Source organism: Neovison vison, chromosome 2 (assembly GCF_020171115.1).
Source record: "Neovison vison isolate M4711 chromosome 2, ASM_NN_V1, whole genome shotgun sequence".
Taxonomy (NCBI): domain Eukaryota; kingdom Metazoa; phylum Chordata; class Mammalia; order Carnivora; family Mustelidae; genus Neogale; species Neogale vison.
The window spans coordinates 223,795,904-223,819,789 of record NC_058092.1 but is presented as its reverse complement, the minus strand read 5'-3'; the positions used below and the strand labels follow the sequence as shown (position 1 = coordinate 223,819,789).

At 42.7% G+C, this 23,886-nt stretch overlaps 1 protein-coding gene across 2 annotated transcripts in view; it reads left to right on the top strand.

The window, feature by feature from the left end:
* Positions 1-23,886, top strand: part of LOC122901124 (nebulin related anchoring protein) — a 69,651-nt gene that overhangs the window by 3,072 nt on the left and 42,693 nt on the right. The window contains exons 4-15 of one of the 2 annotated variants that reach the window (XM_044240564.1): positions 2,627-2,731; positions 5,245-5,349; positions 6,409-6,513; positions 7,270-7,374; positions 8,372-8,479; positions 8,980-9,078; positions 12,208-12,312; positions 13,281-13,397; positions 15,577-15,681; positions 17,149-17,256; positions 18,309-18,413; positions 23,062-23,160. In XM_044240564.1, the coding sequence (XP_044096499.1) occupies positions 2,627-2,731; positions 5,245-5,349; positions 6,409-6,513; positions 7,270-7,374; positions 8,372-8,479; positions 8,980-9,078; positions 12,208-12,312; positions 13,281-13,397; positions 15,577-15,681; positions 17,149-17,256; positions 18,309-18,413; positions 23,062-23,160 (1,266 nt within the window). The remainder of the gene's footprint in view (positions 1-2,626; positions 2,732-5,244; positions 5,350-6,408; positions 6,514-7,269; positions 7,375-8,371; positions 8,480-8,979; positions 9,079-12,207; positions 12,313-13,280; positions 13,398-15,576; positions 15,682-17,148; positions 17,257-18,308; positions 18,414-23,061; positions 23,161-23,886) is intronic. The other variant, XM_044240563.1, reaches the window with a different exon arrangement.

The following is a 23,886-nucleotide window of genomic DNA, read 5'->3' as shown; positions in this document are numbered from 1 at the left end:
TCTGTGCAAATATGTGTGCGTGTGTATGCATATGGCTGTGTGTGTATGGGGAGTATATGCATGTGTGGGTGTAGGTGTGAATAGGCATTCACGGACACACATATGTGTGTATGTGGTGCGTGCATATACCCATGTGCGTATGTATGCCCATGTGTGCATATGTATATGTGTGTGTGGGGTGTGTGTGTGTGTATGTGTACGTCTCTGTGTATATTTTTGTGTACATGGTATGTGTGTGTATACATGCATATTTGTGTGTGCATGTGTGTGTGTATGTGTGTGTTATGCCAAACAATTGGCTGTTGAGATCACTTTCTCCTTCTTCCCCATCAGGAAAAATTTCAAATGGACAGCTGTGCCCCTTCTAGGCCCTGGGTCTCATAGGCACCTGAGGAAGGGGAATGGATGACTCTTTTGCCTAACTTTTGCATCTCTGAGTTTGCCAATTGAGTAAAAACAAATTCATTGTGCTTGTGCTAAAGGAGGGAACAAAAGGGATGCTTCAGTGATGGTAATGAAGGAGAAAAGGAAAGTGTTTGAGCTGGCATTCAAAGCAGGCTGACATTTTTGTGTTTCTTAAATGTCACCCTTTTAAAAACAAATAAATAAGTCTCTAAGCCAAAATTTCCTGTTTGGTAGGTGTGCATGGAATTTTTAGGAAAATAAAGCATCTAGATTCTCTTTTATTCAGCGAGGGGACTTTAGCTTTTAAGCTAAAGTAGCTTACCCTACTAGCGACCCTTACTATTTTTCCCCTTCTTCCTACTTCTTCAGAATAATCCAGAAGCTCATGAGAAGTCTCTGGGGAGGCAGGCACTCCCCGATGATGGATTTGTTCCATGGGTGGAGAACAAGCAAATAAGGCTTTCTATCTATTTTGATCATGCAATTCTGATTCCTTAAGGCAATGGCTCTCTAGGAGGGCAATTTTACTCCTCACGGGACATTTGCGATGTCTGGGGATGTTTTAGAATGTCACAGCTGGCAGGGAGGGGTACTGTGGGCGTCTGATAGGCAGGGAGCAGCTATGCTGCTAAACATTGTGCCATGCCGAGGACAGGACCCAGGAGAAAGACTTAACTGGCCTCCCGTATCAGCAATGTTGCCACCCAGAAATGCTGCCTTCAGTCTATGTCACGGTTGTGATAGTTTCTCAAAATCCAGGGGGAAGAAGCAGGTAAAGCACTCTTAATTTCTATATTTAAAAATACACATATTGTAGCTGCACTGGTTGGTAGCCAGCCTAGAAATTCGATGAGAGGAAGTGCCTTTCATTTGGAAAAGGAATTCCTAGATTCTAAGCCTGGCTCTGATTACCTGTTGAATGACTTTGGTAAGGTCACTTCTTTGCCTTCAGTTTCTTCCTTCATCTGTAAAATCCATGATTTCAATTTCCACTTGTAAAAATCATAGGTTTCTGGGCCCATTTTAGACCTCATTTATTACGATATCTGGGTTGGGACCTAGGACCTTTTGATTTTTTTCTTTTACGGTGGGTCCTTCTTATGTTGTCTTTAAGAACTCTTGGCCTACACCCAAGGCTCTGAAGATACCATTGCGATGTCAGTTCTGCCCAAATTGATCTACATGTTCACAGTAATTCCAGTGTAAGTCTTTGCATTTTTCATAGAAATTGACCCACGGATTCTAAAAATGATGTGAACCACACAAAGATTCTAGAATAGCCAAGAAATTCTGAAGAACAAAATGGAAGGACTTCAGTTATGAGATTTCAAGATTTACTACAAAAGGAGTAGTCATGAACTTAGCATAGTATTGCATAAGAAGAGACCAGCTAGTGGAATGCAACCCAAGGTCCAGAAATAGAGCTGTGCCTATGCAGTTACTTGGATTATGACAGATGTGCCACTGCAGTCCAGTGAGGCAAGGACGATCTGGAGTTACTGGATATTTGCATGGAAAAGAATGGACCTGGACCCCTACCTCACACCTGTACACAAAAACTAACTCAAGATGAATTACAGGTCAAGATAGGAAAAGTAAAATTATAAAGCACAGGGGAACATATACATGAGTCTGGGGAGCCAACCTGTTAACCAAGCTCCCCAGGTGATTGTCACACAGACTAAAATTAAGAACCACTACTCTGGGGCGCCTGGGTGGCTCAGTGGGTTAAGCCGCTGCCTTCGGCTCAGGTCATGATCTCAGAGTCCTGGGATCGAGTCCCGCATCGGGCTCTCTGCTCAGCACGGAGCCTGCTTCTCTCTCTCTCTCTGCCTGCCTCTCTGTCTACTTGTGATTTCTGTCAAATGAATAAATAAAATCTTAAAAAAAAAAAAAAAAAGAACCACTACTCTGGTATCTAGCGTTTTCTGAGGTTACTCTAACCTGAATACTGGGTGTCCTGTGATAAGTTCATTGAGACCCTCAGTCTTTTTAATTACACTGCTAGCTAGAGCTTTGCACACTGCAGGGGCTCTGCATGCCTCACCTGGCTGGTGGAGCGGGTGAAGCCACAGTGGACAGACCCAGTGTGTGTCGTTGTGCACTTATGAAGCTTTGTCTTTGTGATTTAGAACAATCCCTCTGATTTATGTTATCTATGTTGTCTATTTTCCTTCTCTTCTCCGATGGAAACGTTACTGACCACGTCTCTGTGGTGCAGATTGATGACCAAGATGAGGGCGGACAGTTTAAGTCGGTTTTTCACTGGGACATGAAATCCAGGGATGGAACAGCTGCACCTAACGGGCAGCCCCCGATGGACGAGGTGAGAGGAGACGTGTGACCAGGTTTGGGTAAAAGGGAAGAGAATCACGCACTCGGCAAGTGAGACGCATCTTTGAGTATTTCTTCTAGAGAAATGGATTAGGCTTTCATTTACCCAGTTTGTGATTCCAGCTGTCTACGGAAGACATCCTGCAGCCAGTTGTGGGGTCATCTCCACTGTGTCTGCTTCCAGCCCAAACTCACTAGTCAGTTTGTCCCTTCCAACTACCGTGTTTCTGTCCCTGGGAACAAGCACCCAGGCTGGGAACCACGGCTACCCTTCCTTCCTCTGATACTTCCCTCAGCTCTGCCCCTTCTCCTGCATTTCACTCTCCCTGCTCCGATCCACATCAGCTCCTGCCTAGACCTTCGCCAGGGCCTCCTGGATGGCCTTCTCCCTTCTGGCTTTGCCTTTGTCCAGCCTGTCCAGTGATGTTGGTCATGCACAGCTTCCTAGATGGCCCTAACTTACTCTTCCTGCCACCTGAGAATTTATGCTCACTAGGGAGAGTCTCATCATTTCAAAAGTCCTCAGCCATTTATTTTTCATTATACACATAATATTTGTGTTTTCCTTGTTGTAAAAAAAAAAAAAAATCCGAAGTACAAATCTAACCCCTTGTGCACCGTCTCCAATCAGTCCCTCTGGAGAGGGACCTGTATATTCTTTCAGATTTAACTCAATTACAAATATAGATCTATGTCATCTGTCTCTTAGTACTCCCATTTGAATACAACCACTGCCATGTACTGAGGGGCCTTTGATGAATTATTTAACCATCCTTTTCTTTGGCTTTCTCATCTGTAAACTGAACTTCTGACAGTTCCTGACTCACAGAACAATGGTGAAGGTTAAGAGAGTATATAAATGTAAAGACCTTAGAACAATGGAAGGCACAACAAATATTAGCCATTATTTTCGTGGAAAATTGCATATGTATATTGTAATTGCATTTATATGTATTATATGCATGCATTATATGTATGCATATGCATACATATTGCATATGTATATTTCTATTGGGATATTTCTATTTTTTCCCCATGAAACAGCATGCCTTGTTTTGTAGCTTATATTTTTCAGTCAACAAATATCTTGGAGATATTTCTGTGTCAGCCTCCTTTTAAGTTATTTTGGATGGATATGTCATGAATGCAACCATTAAGAATGTATCGTGCTCTTCTGTTGATTGGCAGGGTTCTTTCCATTTTTTTTTTTTTTCTATTATGAAGTTGCAGGGGACACCCTTGTGTGTGAGCTCTTTTGGACATGAATGAGTGTTTCTCTAGAACAGGTAGTGGAAAATGAAAGGGCACATGCCTTTTAATTTCCATGGCCACTGTCAAATCGCACTCTGAAATGGCTGTGCATTTGATACTCCTACAGGCAGAGGATGGGAAGACTTATTCCTCCATACTCTCACTGATCCTTGGTATTTCCAGATAAAAGTTTTTGACAATTTTTTATCTTGTCGTATTAAGTTAAATTTCCCTGATTGCTAGTATGGTTCAGCGTATTTTCATATATGAACTATCTGTCTTTCCAGATCTCCAAAGCATGGTTCTACCCAACCTGTTCAATTTGCCCTACCTCTAGCCCACTTCGCTCCCATCTCTTCCCCCCGAATTCCAACCAAACCCATCTCCTTATGGTCTTTCACATGAAGCCCATCATTGCCTTCATGCTTTTATTCATGGTAGCTCCCACTCCTGGAATTTATTCAACAAATACTTCTTGAGTCTTATGTGCCAGGCACTGTTCCAGGCTATTAGAATATATCAACAAGCAAAACTGATGGAAATTCCTGCCTTCATGGAACTGATCTTCTAGAATGGATGTCCTTTCTCCTTTTGCCCCTGTTAACTGACCTCAGCCTTGGCAGTCCAGCTCAGTTCCATCTTCCTATCCAGAATGGAGTCCATCACATACAGATCGCTTCTTAAAGCCTCATGTTTTAAGCACACAGACATTTTCTAATGTCTGTACACTTAAACACACAGACATTTTCTAATCATTACTTGTTTCCTGTGTTGGTTTCATGTCCCTATGGAGGCCACAGATATCTTAAATAAGGGACTGTCTTCTCTGTTTTTGGCTTTTCTTTTCCCAGTGTTAATTGCTTATCCCAATATTAGGCACATGAGAAGTAGTAGGGTTTTGCGTCATGTCTGAATCGTGCTGGTTAAGCTCGTATTGCCTGTCCATAGCAACTCCCCACTGGCTTAGTCTAGGTACAGTGCTGAGCCAAGAAATGCCAAGTTACATTTGAAACCCTTCTAGAACATAAATGAATCCCAGAAAGTTCTACTTTGTAGGATATTGGATTATTTTCTAAGTGAAAAAGTTGAACATTTCTTTTAGCTGAGACCCACCATAGGCCACTAGGAGTTTATAGTTTTTAGAGAATTTCTCTTATGTTGGCAGTGTATGTGAGCATTGCTAAGAGGGTGGGGTAAGTCTTACCAACCAAATGTGTGGGTATGTGTTTATGCATTTGTGTGTTTCCTTTATAGAGAGCCTATTGGACTGGGCATGGGGAAGGGAATGCTTGGTGTCCAGGAGATCTGCCAGACCCGGAAATCGTAAGGATGGTTGAGGCCCGAAAATCTCTTGGTGAGGTAAGGGCTTTAGAACTTATCCTAGGAATGAGTTTGAATGTTTCTTTATCTTAATACTGTGGTAAACTACTGGCCTCTCCCCCAAAGATTACCATGTCCCAACCCCAGGAACTATGTATCTGTTACATTACTGGCCAAAGGGACATCCCTGATATGATTAAGTTAAGGATCTGGAGATAGGAATGATACCCAGGATTGATAGGGTAGATGAATGTAATCACAAGGGTCCTTTATAAGGAGGAAGGCAAGATGGCCAGAGTCAGAGACAAGGTGATGTGATAACAGGAGCAGAGGTCAAAGCCATTGGGAACCAGACACTAAGGGATGCAAGTGGTCTCTAGAAAAGGTAAAGAAATGGAGTCTCCTTGAGAGCCCCCAGAAAAGACTAGCCCTGATAGCCCATTTTAGACTCCTGACCCCCAGCATGGTAAGAGAGATTTTATTAGATTTTCATGTAGAGAAAGCAGATTTACACACAGTACCTTCTGGTTCTCTCCACACACCCCGGGCACTTGCCCTTTGAAGAAACCACTTTGGAAACCATTGTTGGTCTTTAGTGACTTAGTCTTTAGCAGATGGAAAGAAAACAGAGACACAAATGCTAGGAGCCATGTCTCAGTAGGAAGACTAATCATCAGCGATATTCAAAAAGTGAGAAGGGAAGCCTAACACTTCACTATCAATGCTGTAGAACTAATTCTAGCAGACAAGTTATAGAAAAGACTCCCACACATTAACTGCTGCATTATCGTCAAGCCTTTGAGTCAAAGGGGTGGTGCTCTCTTTGGGTCCCTTGGGTTGGGCCAGGTTCCACAAAATTTGATATAAGCACTGAAGAGGAATCCCTTTGACCTGGAAAATAGGATTTCTTTAGTGTTGAAGGTGGTATTCAATCACCAATGGAATAACATTTTTGAATTCACTCCAGGTGATTGAAATGGTTCCCAACTACCTTATAAATTCATTTGCATTGGTTCTGATGATACTCACAGTTACAGTTTATTCATTCTTATCTGGTATCATATTGGTTCTCGTGCTGATATTGACTCTGACCAGCAGGAGTATACAGAAGACTATGAGCAACAGAGAGGCAAGGGGAGCTTTCCAGCCATGATCACGCCTGCTTATCAAAGAGCCAAGAAAGCCAACCAGCTGGCCAGCCAAGTGAGCATCCCAGTGCTTATTCACCATAGATTATGCTAATTTCTGTCACCGATGAAACTCTGGGATTCAGAGAAAAACCAGTAAGAGAGTCTTGTGGATGGTAGGTGTCATTAGTGTGATATTATGGAGAGACCTGTGCTGTTATGTTTTCCCTCTTTCTTGAGGGAAGACTCTCTCTAAAGAGTTTATCTTGCCTGGAGAGATCCTCTCTGTCTTGATCTGGCCACATCTATCAAACGGAGAGACGAGGTAACTCCTCCAAAGACTGGACCAAATAATTTCTTGAGGTCAATTTAACATTTTAGATACTGATTCTTGTTAAGTAGATGGCACGTCCTCCTGAGGATTAGAAAACTTGTTGGCTGAGAGCTTGGATTTTAACGTGAGAGTGCTAGGATTGGAATCCTGGTTCTCTCACTTACTAGCTGTGTGACCATGAGCAAATGACGAAGCTTCTCTATTCCTCAGTGGCTCATTTGAAAAAAATGGGGACAGTAAGAGTCTAGCCTCATGCAATGCTTATGGAGATGAGGTGGGTTAATATTTGTTAATGGTTAGCCATGCCTAGCATTCTCTTGGACTTAACACAGTAGCACTGATGCTTTTTGAAGAGGAGCTTAGGAAGCCTGTACTAAAGACTTGGTCATAGGCTTGTGTTGAATCTAACCTGATGGTATAGCTTCAGGACAGCTGCAAGGAAGGGTCCTCACAAAGGCTGGTGAGTATGACCTTGACTCCATGCTATCTCTTCATCAGGTGGAATATAAGAGAGGGCATGATGAGCGTGTGTCCAGGTTCACCACGGTGGCAGATACCCCTGAGCTGCTACGGGCCAAGGCGGGGGGACAGCTTCAAAGTGATGTAAGAAACGATGGAAGCCTAGAGGCTTTTAAGATTCTCCATTCCTTCCTTCCTTGGAGGAAGAGGGAGGAAGAATGGCGGAGTCCTCTTGGTCCTGCGTGGGAGCCAGGGAGAACTTTCTTTCTTTCTTTCTTTCTTTCTTTCTTTTTTTTTTTTTAAAGATTTTATTTATTTATTTGACAGAGAGAGATCACAAGTAGGCAGAGAGGCAGGCAGAGAGAGAGGAGGAAGCAGGCTCCCTGCTGAGCAAAGAGCCCAATTTGGGGCTCAATCCCAGGACCCTGAGATCATGACCTGAGCTGAAGGCAGAGGCTTAACCCACTGAGCCACCCAGGTGCCCCCAGGGAGAACTTTCTAAGGTCAAGAACAGTCAAGTCCCATAAGTTAGCCAGCACAGACCTTGTGAAATCACTTCCTTAGAGAGAAAGCTTAGTATCAGTCACAAGTCAGATGTATGTGATTAATCCAAAAAATTTCAATCCTTGTTGCTGCAAATAGAGAATATAACTTCTAAGGGTTTTCTACCATTTACCTTTTCACAGCCCCATTGTTCCCTAACATAACAAGACCAAGGACTTTGTCTTTTTACGAGCAGGAAGTGTAAGCACAAATCCAGGTTTAGCTTATTGAGTGGCTTCCGCTCACCTTGGTTTAAGAAGCCTCTTTTGTCTCCTAGACTTGACTGGTGGCCCTTTGAGGGCAAAAACCTCCTCTCCTCCCTCTGCCTACCCTTACCACCTGGCCCACAGCATGTGCTTCATGTGTTGAATTCTGCATTGAGTGTCTCCATGTACCAGGCACTGTGCTGGGTTTGGGGGGATAAAAAGGTAAAGAAGATGCATATGGTACATCAAGCCATAAGCCATTGATGGTGCCATAGGGGCTGTGAGGGACAATGTGAGGGTTTCATGCAAACCCTTGGCAGGGCTTCTCATCAGACAACCTCATACACAGCACGATTGTGGCATGAGATTCCTTTTCTTTTTTCATCTTCCAGGTGAGATACATGGAAGACTATGAACAGCAGAGAGGGAAAGGCAGTTTTCCTGCCATGATCACACCCGCTTATCAGATCGCCAAGAGAGCCAATGAGCTGGCTAGTGATGTGAGTGTCCCTGACAGTGTATTCTTGGTAGGTGAGGAAACAGGAAGTTATCTGTGCCAGGCGACTATAACTTCCTGTCTGCTTTTGTATGCACCATGGTCCATGGAATAGCTTTCCTTCATAGTTTTTTTTTTTTTAAAAGATTTTATTTATTTATTTGACAGAGAGCAATCATAAGTAGGCTGAGAGGCAGGCAGAGAGAGAGGAAGGGAAGCAGGCTCCCTGCTGAGCAGAGATCCTGATGCGGGGCTCGATCCCAGGACCCTGAGATCATGACCTGAGCCTGAAGGCAGAGGCTTAACCCACTGAGCCACCCAGGCGCCCCTCCTTCATAGTTTTTAATGGGTTTTATCAAGACCAAGATCTGCACTTTGATGTCTAAGACACAATCCCTAGACCCAAGCAGAAAAAGAACATTCCATGAGACGTTTGTTTTTACTCTTCTGGCTTCTGTGCATAGAAGGTGAAACTCACCAGGTTTGTCCTTCCCCTTCATTTAGGTGAGGTACCATCAACAATATCAAAGGGAAATGAAGGGAATGGCTAGTTCGGCTGCTGGAGCTGCAGGCACAAGGGAATGCATGGACCAATATGGCCAGGTAGGTGATGAAATCACTCCCTGGGAGAATGCCCTTTCTGATGGTCAGTAGCCCACTGGCCTGTCACACAACCGATGGCCCTGAAGTTAGGGGTTGGGTTGTAGTTTATCTAGCCCTGTTTATGAAAGGTGGATTTTCTAAGTCAGAAAGCAATGATAAACAATTACATTGAGTTCAAACGATCCATGTAGGAAAAGAGTTTCTAAGCACTTTTCTTTTTCTTTTTTATTTTTTTTAAAAGATTTTATTTATTTATTTGACAGAGAGAAAAAGATCACAAGTAGGTGGAGAAGCAGGCAGAGAGAGAGAGAAGCAGGCTCCCTGTTGAGCAGAGAGCCCAATGCAGGGCTTGGTCCCAGGACGCTGGGATCATGACCTGAGCTGAAGCCAGAGGTTTAACTCACTGAGCCACCCAGGCGCCCCTCCTTTTCTTTTTTAAAAATAAAGAACCCCTGTTGAGATGGTGGATTTGTCAAGAGTAAAACATTCTCACCTATTCAATGAAGAATGGTCCCAAGGCCCAAGACTGGCTAATTTTAGCTCACCCCTGTGTAAGCACAAAAGGGATCCAAAGGCATGTCTGGAAAAATATTGGGCACTTCACTGAGTAGCAAGTCTCATTTCTTAGAAACTACATATCTTATCTAGGTTGTTAGATGAAGCAATTTGGCAGAGAATGCAAATCTTTCCCCCGATTTCACTTCTCACGTGAACTATCTAGTGATGGGGGTAAAAAGGTTGAGATGATAATTGGAAGCTAATTTTTATTTGCACATCCCCCTGTATTTTCTGGTACTAAACAGGTATAGGAGAGAAAGGGAATATTATCTTTTCATAGTTGTAAGTAAAGAATACTGGAAGGCTAAGTATGTGTATCAGAAGAATGCACTCAGTGGGCTTAGCTGATTTTTTAAAAAATTGATTGGAAAGTTGTTTGAATTTTTCATCAGTGGGCAGATTCTACAACATACATGATTTATCCAACATACATAATTTATGACAGAAACAACTTGTTTCTTTTCTTTTAAGAGTGTCTAGGGAGACACTCATGGAAGACTAAGAATGTATATGAAGATGGGGGTGTGACGTCTTTGCAAAAGTCTGTCTGAACAAAAATGTTCAATCTTAAAAGAAAAAGTCCATTTTGCTAAATTCTGTAAGTTACTTAAATGGCCTCAGTGCTTAGCCTCAATGAAATTATGCTTTTAGGGATTTGACATTTTAAATCTATTGTATAGAAGGCTGAAGTCGACTTTTAAAAATCACTTTAAAAAGTATTTGGTTCCTATATTCGGCAGAAAATATTTTATTCTAAATGTGGCCAGCACGTTCTGGCAGGACATGAACGTGTTTAGACATGTCTGTACCCATCATGGAGACGCAACCTCATAGTGTGGTGGTTGGTTCTCGCTTATTAGGACATGTTGGCTGAAGTTTCCCATCATGCTAATGACAAATCTTAGGATCAAAGTGGGTGTTGTTTGATAGGACCGCCAACAACTGTCGCGAGGATCAGCCTCGTGTGGCATTTCCTGGTGTGATTTAGAAGGACCCGCCAGGCACGAGGAGGGGGAGTGAGAGAGAAGCAGACAGACAGTCAGATAAACTAGAAATATCTGTAATGCCTAAAATGCCAAACAATTCATTCTTCCTTTTCACGAATAACGTTTTTTTTTAGGTCAATGGACTATATCGTGTAATTGACTTACTGTTTATAACCAGCCAACTCCCCGGCTGGATTGAGTATCTCACTGAAAGATTTACACACCCAACGTGGATACTTATAAGCAGAGAAGTTAAAATAAAGTTCTAAGCCAGCCCCACCCATACAGCAGAAAGGGCAAAAGGAGATTACCAACGAATTTGGGAGCCTTCATTATTATTATTTTTTTAGCTTCACTTTTTTTACTTGTTGCATTCGGCCCAGAACATTTTGGCAGCCAAACATAAAGGAGCACTCGGGCTGAACAATTGTCATTACTGGATAAAAGGGAAGCCTGGATTTTCTAATTCGACCCAACTGTTTTATTTTTTTAAAAATGTGTGTGCTGGATTCTGACCCTGCTGCGGGGGTAGGGCAGGCCCTTGCCTTGGAGGAGGCCATAGGAAGATGGAGTCATGAGCTTGAGGCAGCACTTGGGTTTCTTCAGATTGATGGGAACACGGATGAGGAAGCCGCCGACTCTGCCTGGGGGAGGACTGGGAATGAGGGGGGCGTTTCCCGGAGAGCAGGTAGCATCAGATGGGGTCTTGAAGTACATCCCATCCCATCCCAGGAAAGTTTTATGCTACTGACATCACGACAGGTCCATGAAAGAGAAAGTTTTGTTTTGTGGGAGTGGGTGGGTGGTGTGGGGAAGAGGAAGGAAGAAACAGGCTCAGATTTTAATAGTCTGAAAATTCAAATTTAGCCCCATTTAGAGCCTCTTAGGGCAATTTGAAATTTCCCCCCGAATTCAAAAAATTCAAATAGTTATAAAATGCTCTTCTTGAGGGGCGCCTGGGTGGCTCAGTGGGTTAAGCAGCTGCCTTCGGCTCAGGGCTCAGGTCATGATCTCGGGGTCCTGGGATCGAGTCCCGCATCGGGCTCTCTGCTTGGCCGGGAGCCTGCTTCCCTCTCTCTCTCTGCCTGCCTCTCCATCTACTTGTGATTTCTCTCTGTCAAATAAATAAATAAAATCTTAAAAAAAAAATGCTCTTCTTGGCACATGGGAAAACAGTATCTGGGATATTAATGGGTTTCTCTGCATAGGTCTGCAGGCCCAACAAAGGCAGCTTTTGGGATTACTGGAAGGCAGACGGACCTCCCTAGTGTCAGATAGGGGATGAGAACTCCATAATCCATGGGTCTGGGAAACTTGTAGAATGTCTGGATTTATCTAGTGGAAATGTTGATGATGTTAGTTAGCATTTATTTAGTGCCGACTGTGTGCCCTGCACCAGTTAAGTAGACCTGACCACAGAGTCCACAGTCTTAGTCGCCTCATGGTTCTGCTCCTACAGTGATCCCTGCAATGTCCATGGTGGACAGGCCTCTATAGGAACAGGCTCTAGGAGCTATCATTTCCAACTGCCCACCCTCTGAGGGAGGGGAACATCACTGAGGGACATTTTTGATTCTCCCAGCAGGGCTACTTGGAGGACTATCAGGAGCACAGAGGAAAAGGCAGCTTCCCCGCCATGATCACCCCCGCTTATCAGAATGCCAAGAAAGCCAACGAACTCGCCAGTGATGTAAGTACCATATTGAGATGACCCACAGAGCCGCCAAAGCAGAGGAGAAATGAGATTCTGAAGACTATGTTTAACTGATGCCTACACACAGATCAATTAGCGCTTGATTTCTCTCCAAATTTCTGACACCTTCTTTCAGGCCATTTGGTCACGTTTACCTGCTTCAAAGGAGTGTGACACCAACAGACGGTGGAACTTACTTTAGGCGAGTTGAAGCAGGTGCGAATGCTGGTCCAGCCAGATAAGCTGGGGTTAGGAGAGGCTTTGCAAAAGAAGCCATCTAGACACCTAGCACTTTGGGGGAATAACTGATGAAAACAGGTCATGTGACTATCAAACTGGGTATAACCCAGTGGATGAAATGATTTTAATTTGCAGAATGCTGGCCAGCTGGCAGTCCTTGAAAGATAGACTATAATTAAACTCAGTTGAGCGATGTGCCCATGTAGATCCAACACGCCAACTTGAGCTTGGTCTATATATAGTCAGAAGCCGCACATGAATTTCACACCCCCTTTGCCCTTCTCCTTTGCTCTGTGCTCTTCAGTTATTAAACTCATTTGCCCAGGACAGTGCATTCTTGGCCCAACAGGGGATGTAAAACATGTGACTCACTTGGCCCCTCGTTAGCGAGTTAGATGAGAAAATACGTTGAAACCCATGGGCAGACTGGGTTCGGAATTACGTTTTTTGGCATGCTTGTTTCAAGACGTTTCTTCATGCAGAATTAGAGTATAAAGTACACAAAATGTGAAAAGGGCCAGTAAAACTTTAATACAAAGGGGACTGAGTGGTTTATGGATTTCATGGAGGAAAAAAAAAGCCTATGTAGTTGGGTGTTTTTTTTTCCCCCTTCAGAAAATTCTCTTAAGTAACTATTGACATGAAATGCCGGGTCATTTTGGAGTAATTTCTCTCACGGAGCATGAAAATAACAACTCTGGGCCCTCTTTGTGTGCTTCTTTCAGATAAAATACAGGCAGGACTTCAATAAGATGAAAGGCCCTGCACATTATCACTCCCTCCCAGCCCAAGACAACTTGGTTCTCAAGCGGGCCCAGAGCGTGAACAAGCTTGTGAGCGAGGTGCGTATGGGGCACCGTGGACGGGGCAAGCCCAGCATGAAAAATTTTGTTCAGTGCCGCAGGAGCTGCACACGGTTGCCACTTTCCATGGAACAAATGGGCAGTAAAGAGAGCAACTCACGAGAGAGCCTAGAATCAAACAAATTAAACAAATTAAGTTTCTCCAAGGGCTCCGAAGTTTCTTCTCAAATTCTCACAGAAGTTTCAGGCAGTCAACTTTTAGTTGCAGAATAGTGCCCCAGCCAATCTTTGTAACCATACGTCACTCATACGGAGTGGTAATCGAAGATCAGAAAGTGTTTCCAACAGGGAACCTCTCTCATTGTCTTGTTATCGGAGTCTGGTTTCCCAGAAGCTGGGTGTCGCCTCTGAATTCCTGTAGCTTAGAGGCTGGACTAGCCGCCAGACGGTGCGTTTTGTTCAGTCTACTCGGTGATTCAGATTTTTTGAATTGCTGAGACTTTGGCAAGGAAATAACCCCTTGAGCTCCCAAATCCTTATCACGCCCTCCAGTCTTTTCTTTCACTGCTCGCTTGGAGCCTCATTGGCTTCTCCTCTCCAGACCCTCAAGGCATCTGAGTTAACAACCGCTTTCAACGGGAAGAAGGAGGGCTATTAAAAGTACGCCCAGAACAAGTTATCTGCAATTCAGAAGGGGATATTCAAGTATCCTAAAATATTTTTCTTCCCCGACTTCTAAAGGCCAGTCTTCAGGCCCGCAACTGTTCCTTCATCTGTGGCCCTCTAACTGTGGGCTGCTTGGAATCTCCAGGAGTGACATTTTCCTCATCTCAAGTGTTTCCAAGTAATAGATGGGTGCCTAGGTCTTGGAATCCGCATTTTAAACAGATGTTTGAGATGGTTCTGATACTCTAGGCCAGAGGTCAGTCAACCATGATAACCTGAGTGCCAAATCGGACCTGTAGCCTGGTTTTATAAATAAAGTTTTGTTGGAACACAGCCACGTCCTGCTTGGTTACATATCATCTCTGGCTGTTTTCATACCACAAGAGCAGAGTCAAGTAGTTGCCAATCCTGGCTCCTGATTCACGGAATATTAGGTCTAGATAGGACCTCGGCAATCTTTAGGTCCTGATTTTGTCATAGGTCTAGAGAAATAACGTGTCTTATTCTGGTTCAGAGAGAATTTTAGGGAGAGAGTTGGAACCAGATTTCTGAAAGTACAGTTTTACCACCCAGGAAAAATACTGTTAACATTTTGGCCTTTTTCTAGCTGAAGATATTATAAACAAGTATATAAATATAAAGACATTTATAGATTAGAATTCAACTCTCTTTATAGCTTGGTATACTTTTTTCACTTCTTATCAGATTGTGAGCATTATAATGTCTCTTGCACACTTTAAAAAGCACGTTTCCATCATGTTTCATAAGATAGGATAACAAATTGTGGGTTTTTTTCTTGTTTTGTCTTGGTAAGAGGTCACAAGAGAAACTTCCATTTCTATTTGCCGTTATGTTTACCCGGTAGGACAAACCAGTCCTGCTCTATTTGTGGTAATCGGCCTTCAGCTGGCTTCTCCAATTAGTTACCTGGGATGACTTGGGGCCTTTTCAGTAACTATAACCTCTCATCTTACATCCAGCTACCCAGGGGAGCTCAACTAGCCAACCCAGTTAAAATTAGAAGATGCTCTGTGCATCTGTGAGTGGTCTCATTTATTATACTCTTTTGTCAAGTAACTTTTGTGGTTAGATTTTATTGAAATGTACATATGGAGAAATGTACACGCCATTTGTGCCCGATGGGAGAGATTTCTGCAAGTGGACACCTCCATGTAGCTAACACCAGATCAAGAAGCAGAACGTGATTCAGATATACACCCACCCCTGACCTGCAGACACTTTCCCCCAAGAGTAACTGCCGTCCTGATTTCTAAAACCTATTTTGCCACTTTTTGGGCTGTATGATCTCTTACTGGATTTTCTCTTGGAAGGGGCCATGTTCCTTTAAATTTCCAGAGCCAAACTAATTATTTACTTATTTATTATTTGAAAGGAACACATGTAACTATTAACTTACGGCGTCCAATGCCTGGTATTTTTAAATGTTGGGTTGAAAAGTTTTCTAAAAATAACCTAGTAAAGTCCTGGGGACATTTTCAAGAGTGGCTTTTGGGCCTGGTTCTATTGTGCGTCTGGTGTTTTGGTTTCCAAGGTGGAATATAAGAAGGACCTGGAAAATAGTAAAGGTCACAGTATCAACTACTGTGAGACGCCTCAATTCAGGAACGTGAGCAAGATCTCAAAATTCACCAGTGATGTGAGTTTTTAACACCTAAGCATTTGTTTGGGCTTTTTTTTTAATGAGCTAATCTCCAAGTCTCTTAAGAGACAGTCTGTGTGAATAGATCTGTTTGTCTCGGAGAAGCATGGCATCTTAGGCACAAATACCTAAGAGTGTTGATTAAGATTGCCTGCAGGGAGTGGTCCACCTGGTGTTAATTCTGTCCTACCATGCACTTGACCTTGAATCCTTAATGGTAGCACCTTTCCTCTTGTGTTCTCCCTGTGTAGCGATATCGGCTCCTGCTGGTGAATGCTGGAGTGGGAGTCTGGCTGAGCATGTAACATCCCCTCTCAACGCCAACTTTGTGCTTCTTGGTTAACGTCTGATCTCATCTCACCTGGGGACCCAGATGTGCTTTCCTCATTTTACAGAGGAACAGATGGCATTTGTAAATTTGGAAATTCTCAGCGAAGTTCTGGGGATGTTTCCATGAGAACATCAAGGACTTATACTAGATGACGTGGTTTTATTTCTGCCTCGCGGCATAGTGTAGTAGAATTTAAGATCACGAGGGACTTAGTAAGGCTCAGGGAGGAATTTCTTTTGGCTAAAGGTAGTGGTGAAGAGCACCAGCCTTGGAGTCCCGGCTCCAGAATTAATGAAGTGTTTGACTTTGGGCATGTTGTTTAAGCCCCCTGGAGCCCCTTTGTCCATGTGTAAAATGGAGATACTAAGTCCTTCCTTCTCATGGAGTTCTTGTGAAGACGAACTGAGCAGAATCGTGTCTGATACGTGGTTATGTATTTGTTTAAATAATCTCAGTGCCTCGAACTTCGTGGCCTCCCGGGGAAGGTGATTTTAATGCAGCTTCATGAGAAGCTACCCAGATTTTCCTATTTATGACTTCTTGGCATCCTGTTTTGGTTTTCCCTTCACTTGGTAAGCTCCATTTGGGACGTGACATCCTTATTTCACATGACTTTAGTAGCCACCAATTTGTGTGTTAAAAAAAAAAAATCACAGAATTTGGCGAAGCTCAGGTTATATTCTTCATGTGATTAGAAACGGAGGTAACAGCATGCAGTGATTTGTGCCAGCCCCCAGCGTGGGGCTTTGTACCCAGTGTTTGCATGACTAGTCTTGTCCATTGGAGAAGCCCTGCTCATGGGAGGTTTTTCACATGGGGAAAATCGGACACATTCCCAAGCAAAAACGTTAAAAAGAAAATTGGGTCTGTTTCCCGCTGCCGGTACTCACCAGATCCTATGTTTGGTTGTGTGCTTCTGTGCTTGTCTCCCTCCATCTTCATGTGCTTGCTTGAAATTCAAGTAGATTTTTGAAAGGAGGTTTGGCTTCTTTTTTATTCAGTGATACACTGACTACTTAAATAGGTTCTATTTAGTCATTTTTATTTCCAGTTCGTCGCATTAAGATGAGCAGTTGATCTTCAACAAGTTGGGAAGAGAAGTCTTTTATTGAAAGCTTTGTGTTTCCTTCTAGAATAAATATAAGGAAAATTACCAAAACCACATGAGAGGCCACTATGAAGGAGTTGGTATGGACAGACGGACTCTCCATGCTATGAAGGTTGGAAGCTTGGCCAGCAATGTGAGTCCAGGTTTGAAGGACCTGTAGGTCTGGGGACCTGTTGGGGTGAAGGGAGGTGAAATTTGAAGAATTCAGCCAACCCTTTTTCAAACTTCCTTTTAAAAAGTCAGTGTCCTGTTGTATAAAGACTGACCCATAAAAGCTTCTAAACGTTAACCAATATAACCAAAGCTAGGTAAAACCCTTGAAATTTTTCAAAAGCTTCAATTTATTTATCTCAGTTTTCTCTGGCTTGAAGAGTACATAGATCTGTTATCTTTGATCCAGTGTGAGAAAAACATCCTGTTTCTGAGACATAAAGAGAAATGGATGAACATATTCTTACTTGAAATTTCTCAAACTCCCAAAGCATTTGTGATTTATTTGGAGTTGGTTGGTGGGTTGGTTGATTGGTTCATTCATTTATTCAACTGTAGTGTTCAGTGAAGACCTCCTATGGGCAAGTACTGGTCAAGGTAGTGGGGTAACAAAATAGATCAGATCCTATAGCATGGCATCTCTTAATCCCTCCTTGGCTTTGTCAGTTCACCTGACAGTTTGTAAATGCCAAATCGTAAATCTTGGAGGTAAAGGGCACTTCAAAGGAACGGATTTCATTAGTAAAACGTACAAAGGTCAAATTTCCTCTGCTTGAGAATGTCAAATTTGACCTTTAGGAAAAAAATTTAAATACTCTGAAGACTCTTGACTTTTCATTTATTTTCTAGGGGGTTAGCCAAGAAGACCTTTCATCATAAACCCACATGCCGGTGTTTCTTTTTAACAAAAACTATAAGGAGGTCCATAATTAATAAGAAAGATAAAATAAATGTGCTACAGATGGAAGTTAGCTAATTTTGGATTAATTAGGAAGAATTCAAATTAATTAAGGGCAAAGTATGAACATAATTTAATTTTCCTTGGAGGTGATGAAATGGAATTAATTTTATTTCTCATTACTTTTTAAAAAAATTTCCTATGACATTCAAACAAGGTCAAAATAAAGAAAGTGGGAACTAATTTCTTTTTTCTTTTTCTTTCTTTCTCTGTGTGTGTGCGTGTGTGTGTTTTAGATTGCCTACAAGGCTGATTATAAACACGATGTTGTGGACTACAACTACCCAGCCACTCTCACTCCTTCCTATCAAACAACAATGAGACTGGTTCCCTTGAAAGAAGTAAGTCCCCCTCTAAGAGCATCTTCTGCTTTATTCCTTGTTACTTCTTCTTGTGGAGTGATTCTTAAGTAGCAGGATGGGAAGAAACAAGTTCTAATAGTTCCTCACAGATGGAAGGGATTGAGAAAGGGAACTCTTCCACTAGGAGAGTTTATTCATGCGTGTGTGGAAACTCTTAGATATTCCATGTAAGGTGGGGACAACTCTTGTTTTCATCCTGAAAATAATCTGAAGTTCAGTTAGAATTTGGTAGAATATGCCTGCCTTTGGGCCCTAAATTTATTCTTCCTTAACAGTGAGGAATAATCTTTCTTTCTTTCCTCCTATTTGAAGTTTTGGAGTGTGGTATGTTGAGGGACTAAAGGAAGTAAAATATAAAAAATAAAATATATAAAAAATAAAATAGTTATAAGTTGAGAGGAAGTAGTAATGTTGACTTAATGTTGACTCAGGAGCACTTGGGAAGGTAGATGTGTTTCTTCATTATTATAGCAGTGATTTTATTTCTTCACAGTTTGGCTTATCTTGGTGAAATACATATAATTAATTAAATTTATTATTTTCTATTATAGGAATTTTACTATATATGTTTGTTACAGGAAATTTAGAAAATTCTGAAAAACACAAGGAAAAAGATTAAAATCATCTGTTTTCTTAAAAAGTAGTTAAGGTGGTTTAGACCTGAGTGCATATCATAGTTATTTGTCAGTGATGATTATCTCTAACCAATTAATAACTTAACAAATAATTCAGCGTATACTTACTAAGTGCCTAGTGCTACTTTCCTTCACATTCCTTTGGGCTCAGCGTGACCCTAGTAACATTGATTTGGGTTTTGCTCTTGGTAAGATGGTCTTCACATTGCTCTCCCTTTTGCTCAGAGTGAGAACAGTGGGGGTCCTGCTGGACATCTTTAGTGTTTAACATGGTTTATAGGACAACAAAGGAGGATCATTGGCACATGATAGTTTAATGGATGAAATGGGCTTTTCAAATGTATAGTAAAGCAAAGGATGGGAAGTTGAGGGATATAAAGAGAGACTAAGCCTTGCTTCTTCTTTTCCCAAGAAGTTTGGTTGTGTTGACTTACCACTGCGTTCATGAAACCCAAGGATACACTTGACTACCTAAGCTACTTCCTTCCCTTTTTGGCTGCATGCATCACCTGGGACTTGAGGACTGAGAGCACCTCATTAGAATGGGAGCTATTCGGTTTGTAGACCTCCATCAACCATGTTCGAGAGCCCAGTGAAAACTAGAGAGCTTCTTACAACTTTGTATGCCTGTTGTAACAAGACTTGCTATTATGTTTGTTTGTGTAAGGCTGTGGATCAAGCTAAGCACCGGAAATACAGCCTGCTCACCTGGGCAAACCCGATAGAAGAATGAATCCAGCCTGGGTTAGAAGGATTAATTAGAAGCAGAGGGAGATTCTGAACTGAAAGCCCAGGAGCCTGATTGAAGTTGCAGAGGTGTTTAGTTTGGCCACACAGTATTTAAAAAACAATGGTGCCAACATATAGAGATTTGGGGGGTTGATAAAAAAATTCATATGTTCACCTATTCTAGAACAATCTAGAAACTCTGGAAATGACAGCCCCAGTTCCCATGTGGTAGCAACTGCCTGGGACTGAGTGGCAGGTGCTCTGTCTTACCTTATTCTCCTTGGCCTTCTCTTCCTGGTTCTTATGTGATTTGAGTTTACCACCCCTAGTGTAGGGACTTAAATATTCAGGAAGTTTGGGAAATCCATTACAAGAGCATTTATGGTCTCTCTGTCTGGTGGCTCTAAAGGTGGTCAAATAGCTATGAAATTAAATAAACAGGCATGGGACTTTAATTAGAGGGCATTCCTTTCAGAGGGATTTTATCAGCACTAATAGCATTAAAATGAGACTCCATCCTCAGCAAAGCGTTCCTTCAGAAAGTAGATGGAAGCAATGGCCAAGGATCTGTGATGTTGCAAGGATGTGATTAATCATGAAAACTGTTAATTATGTCCCGCAGAGGAGAGTAATTGTGCTCTGCAACACTTTAATGCAAAATTATTGGGAAGGAATATGCCTTTTAAAAAGTACAGTTTTCATGACATTTTACCATGCACAATTCTGAACTCTAAGACTCTTTATTATGAGATGATAATTTCCCCTCTGAGTAAATGCATTAGGACACCAGAGCACTCTAGTCTCATTAATGGTTGACATTGAAATGACTTTGTATTTCCTACTTTTTCTCTGTCCCTATATCTGCAACTGAGAATGAGCAAAACTTCTGTCATTGAACCATTAACCCAAAAGCACAAAGTGATGCTGTTCTTTAGCTCCGAATCCAACAAAATGCCCCGTGTCCCGCAGTCAGGAACACTCTGTTTTTCCTAGATGCTGTCCTAGAAATTAATCTATAAGTCATTTGTTTGTACCCAGAATATATTTCCCTGTCTAAACAGTGGTAGCTTTGGCTATAGGGGACCCCAAGTTCATCTGTAAGATAAAAGTTCCAAGCACACTACACTAGCTTTGGCAAACCAGGTTTAAGTGCAGAGGATGAGAGCCACTTTGGGAGGCAGAGTGCTGGAATTTGAATCCTGACATTAGCTGGGTGACCTTGGGCCAGTCACTTCAGTTCCCTGGGCCTCAGTTTTCACATTGTAAGGTAGGGATAGTAAGAGGGTGGTGGCCAGAGGAGCATGGCCAGAGGTGGTCAGTGGAGGTCTGGGCAGAGATGGCAGCAGACAATGGGGACACAGCAAAGGGGTGTTATCTTCTTAGGCTTGGTGAAAGCCTAAAGAAGCTGCCCCACTGTGTGGGGTACCAGGTGGGGTCCTGGGCTTCAGGCAAGAAAACAGAGGCATGAAGCTTAGGCGTGAGAGCTTCAATGGTTTGATTGCTGTGAACAAACCCAGAGGGTCACTGATGGATAGGGCCTCACCTGGAGCCTGTAGGTGTGTGTGTGGGGGGGAGTAGTGTCATGTGTCCCCAGGACTGAGTCAGTTTAGGGTCCTGAGAGCAAGGACCCAGCTGAGATATCTATATAGACAGGGCTGTGTCTGAGTGTGCTCACTCTGCACAGAGTAGACGCTCTGTGACTGTTTGTTTAAGGCATGAATGAATGAACAAATGAAGGACGGGGGACCACGCCGGCAGAGGTCATTCACCGTCCACAACCTCACACTCTTTCTCTTCACTTGTCTGCATCCTGGCTCCCCTTGTACCCGTGTAGGTCCCTGGGGCTCTCAGCAGCTCCCCTCTACCCATTCCCCTTATTCCCTGCCCTCAAGCCTCCAACATGCTCTTCTACCTCCCTGCTCAAGTCCCCATTCCCTCTGCAGTGGCTCTTAGGAGGTTTGGAGGAAAATAAGATGATTGGATGAATATCTTCTTGTGGGCAAGTGGCTAATAATCCTTGAGTCTCTCAGGGGCAAATTGTACTTTCAGAAGGGAAAATCCACGAGTCCCCAGTATCTTGAAATGGTGGGAAACCAGAAGTCCCTGCACCAGGCAGTCCTGGAGGTTTCTCTTCTAAACCCACCCACCCTTCTTCTTTCAGGAAGGTACCTAGCTTCCAGCCCTTTTCTCAGGGACTTGGGCAAGGCCAAAGTGAGGACCGGGCAGGGGCTGGCATACAGGGTGAAGCCATGTTTAGAGCATCCTCACCCAGAGCCTGATGTGCCATTGCCTCCCACTTACCGTATCAGCTGGACTTTTTGTCTCTCTTTCGTTTTTCTTTCCCGTTTTAAAAAACCTCTTTTCTTTTGAAGTATAAAACATACATAGAAAAGTACATTAAGTATAGACAGGCAGCTTGAATTATTATAGAGTGACCTTGTGCATGTGTTTTCTTTGGAAGTGCACCTAGGAATAGAATTGTGGAGACTTGGGGTACGTGTGCGTGCCAAAGCGCCATATTGGTTCCCAAAGTGGCTGTGCCAACCCTCACTTCCGCCAGCTGTGTTGTGAGAGTCTCCGCAGCTCCACATCCTTGCCAGCCCTTGGTGTAGTCGGCAGTTTAAATTTTCACTCTTCAGGCGAATGTCAAGGGGTGTCTCATTGCAGTTTTAATATGCCTTTCTCTGATTCATAATAACAATGTAGATGGGTGCCTGGGTGGCTCAGTCAGTCCGGTGTCTGTCTTGGGCTCAGGTCATGATCCTGGGGTTCTGAGCTAGAGGCCCACATCGGGCTCTCTGCGTAGTGGGGAGCCTACTTCTCCCTCTGCGCTCCCCCTGCTTGTGCTCTCTCTCTTTCTGTCAAATAAATAAAATCCTTAAAAAAAAAATAACAACGTGGATGAGCAACTTTTCCTATGCTTACTGGCAGTTTAGTTGACCTCTTCTATTGTTGACCTGTTCTATCTTCTATAGTTGACCTGTTCAAGTCACTCACTCATCAATGTACTGGGGTTGTTTTGTTTTTGTTTTTGTTTGTTTGTTTGTTTGTGTTTTGGTTTGTTTGTTTTATCTGTGGGCTTGGAGTATCTGTTGGTTTCCAGTTGGAATCTTCGATCCTTCTTTCATAATAGGAGAATTAATAATAGGAGAACAGAATAGGAGAATTAGCTCTGCTGGGCTTTGGGGTAGGGAACTAAGAAAATCTTAAAGAAAACTGCTGGTGACATCTTCTTGTATCTTTTCTTTTCTTTTTTTAACCAGGTCAATTACAGGCAAAGCATTGACAAGTTGAAATACAGCTCTGTGACCAACACTCCTCAGATTATCCAAGCGAAAATCAATGCCCAGCAACTGAGTCACGTAAGTTCCCGGCCCTTGCCCAGCCCAGATGTGGGGGACTCAAGTGCTTTGTGGCCCCTGGATACCTGGCTCCCCAAGGATATGGTGTTCATTAACAGTAATAGATGTCTTGTGACAACCACGAGGTGACCCCCCTTAATTTAAACATTTTATTATGGAAAATTCCAAATACATCTAATTGTAGAAAGGATAGTGTTATGAGTCTCCATGTATCCCTCATTCAGCTTCTATCCATCATGTCCAGTCCTGCTTCATTTGTATGCCCATCCCCTTCTCCCTCCTCTGATATTTTGAAGAAAATCCCAGAGATTAAATAATATAATCTACCAATATTTTAGGGTACCTCTCTAAAAGATAAAAAAAAATTAAGCACATTTATACAATTTAATACATCACACCAAAAACTAATAATAATTCTTGGTCTCACCAGTATCCTATTAGCCTTTAACATTCCAGTGATCTCATAAAGTTATAATTCTACAGTTTTACATTTTGTTTGAATCAGGATCTGAATGAAGTCCATGCTTCTGGCTGGTTGATAGGTCTTTAAGGTTCTTTTCATCTTTAAGGTTTCCTGTTTATCTCTCTTCTTTCCTTGCAAGTGGTTTATGGACAAAGCTGGAGTGTTGATCCTGTTACGTTTCCCATGGTCTGAGCCTTGTGAACTGCATCCCAGTGTGGACTTCATGTGTCTTCTGGCCTCCAAATGTCTTATAAAATAGTAGT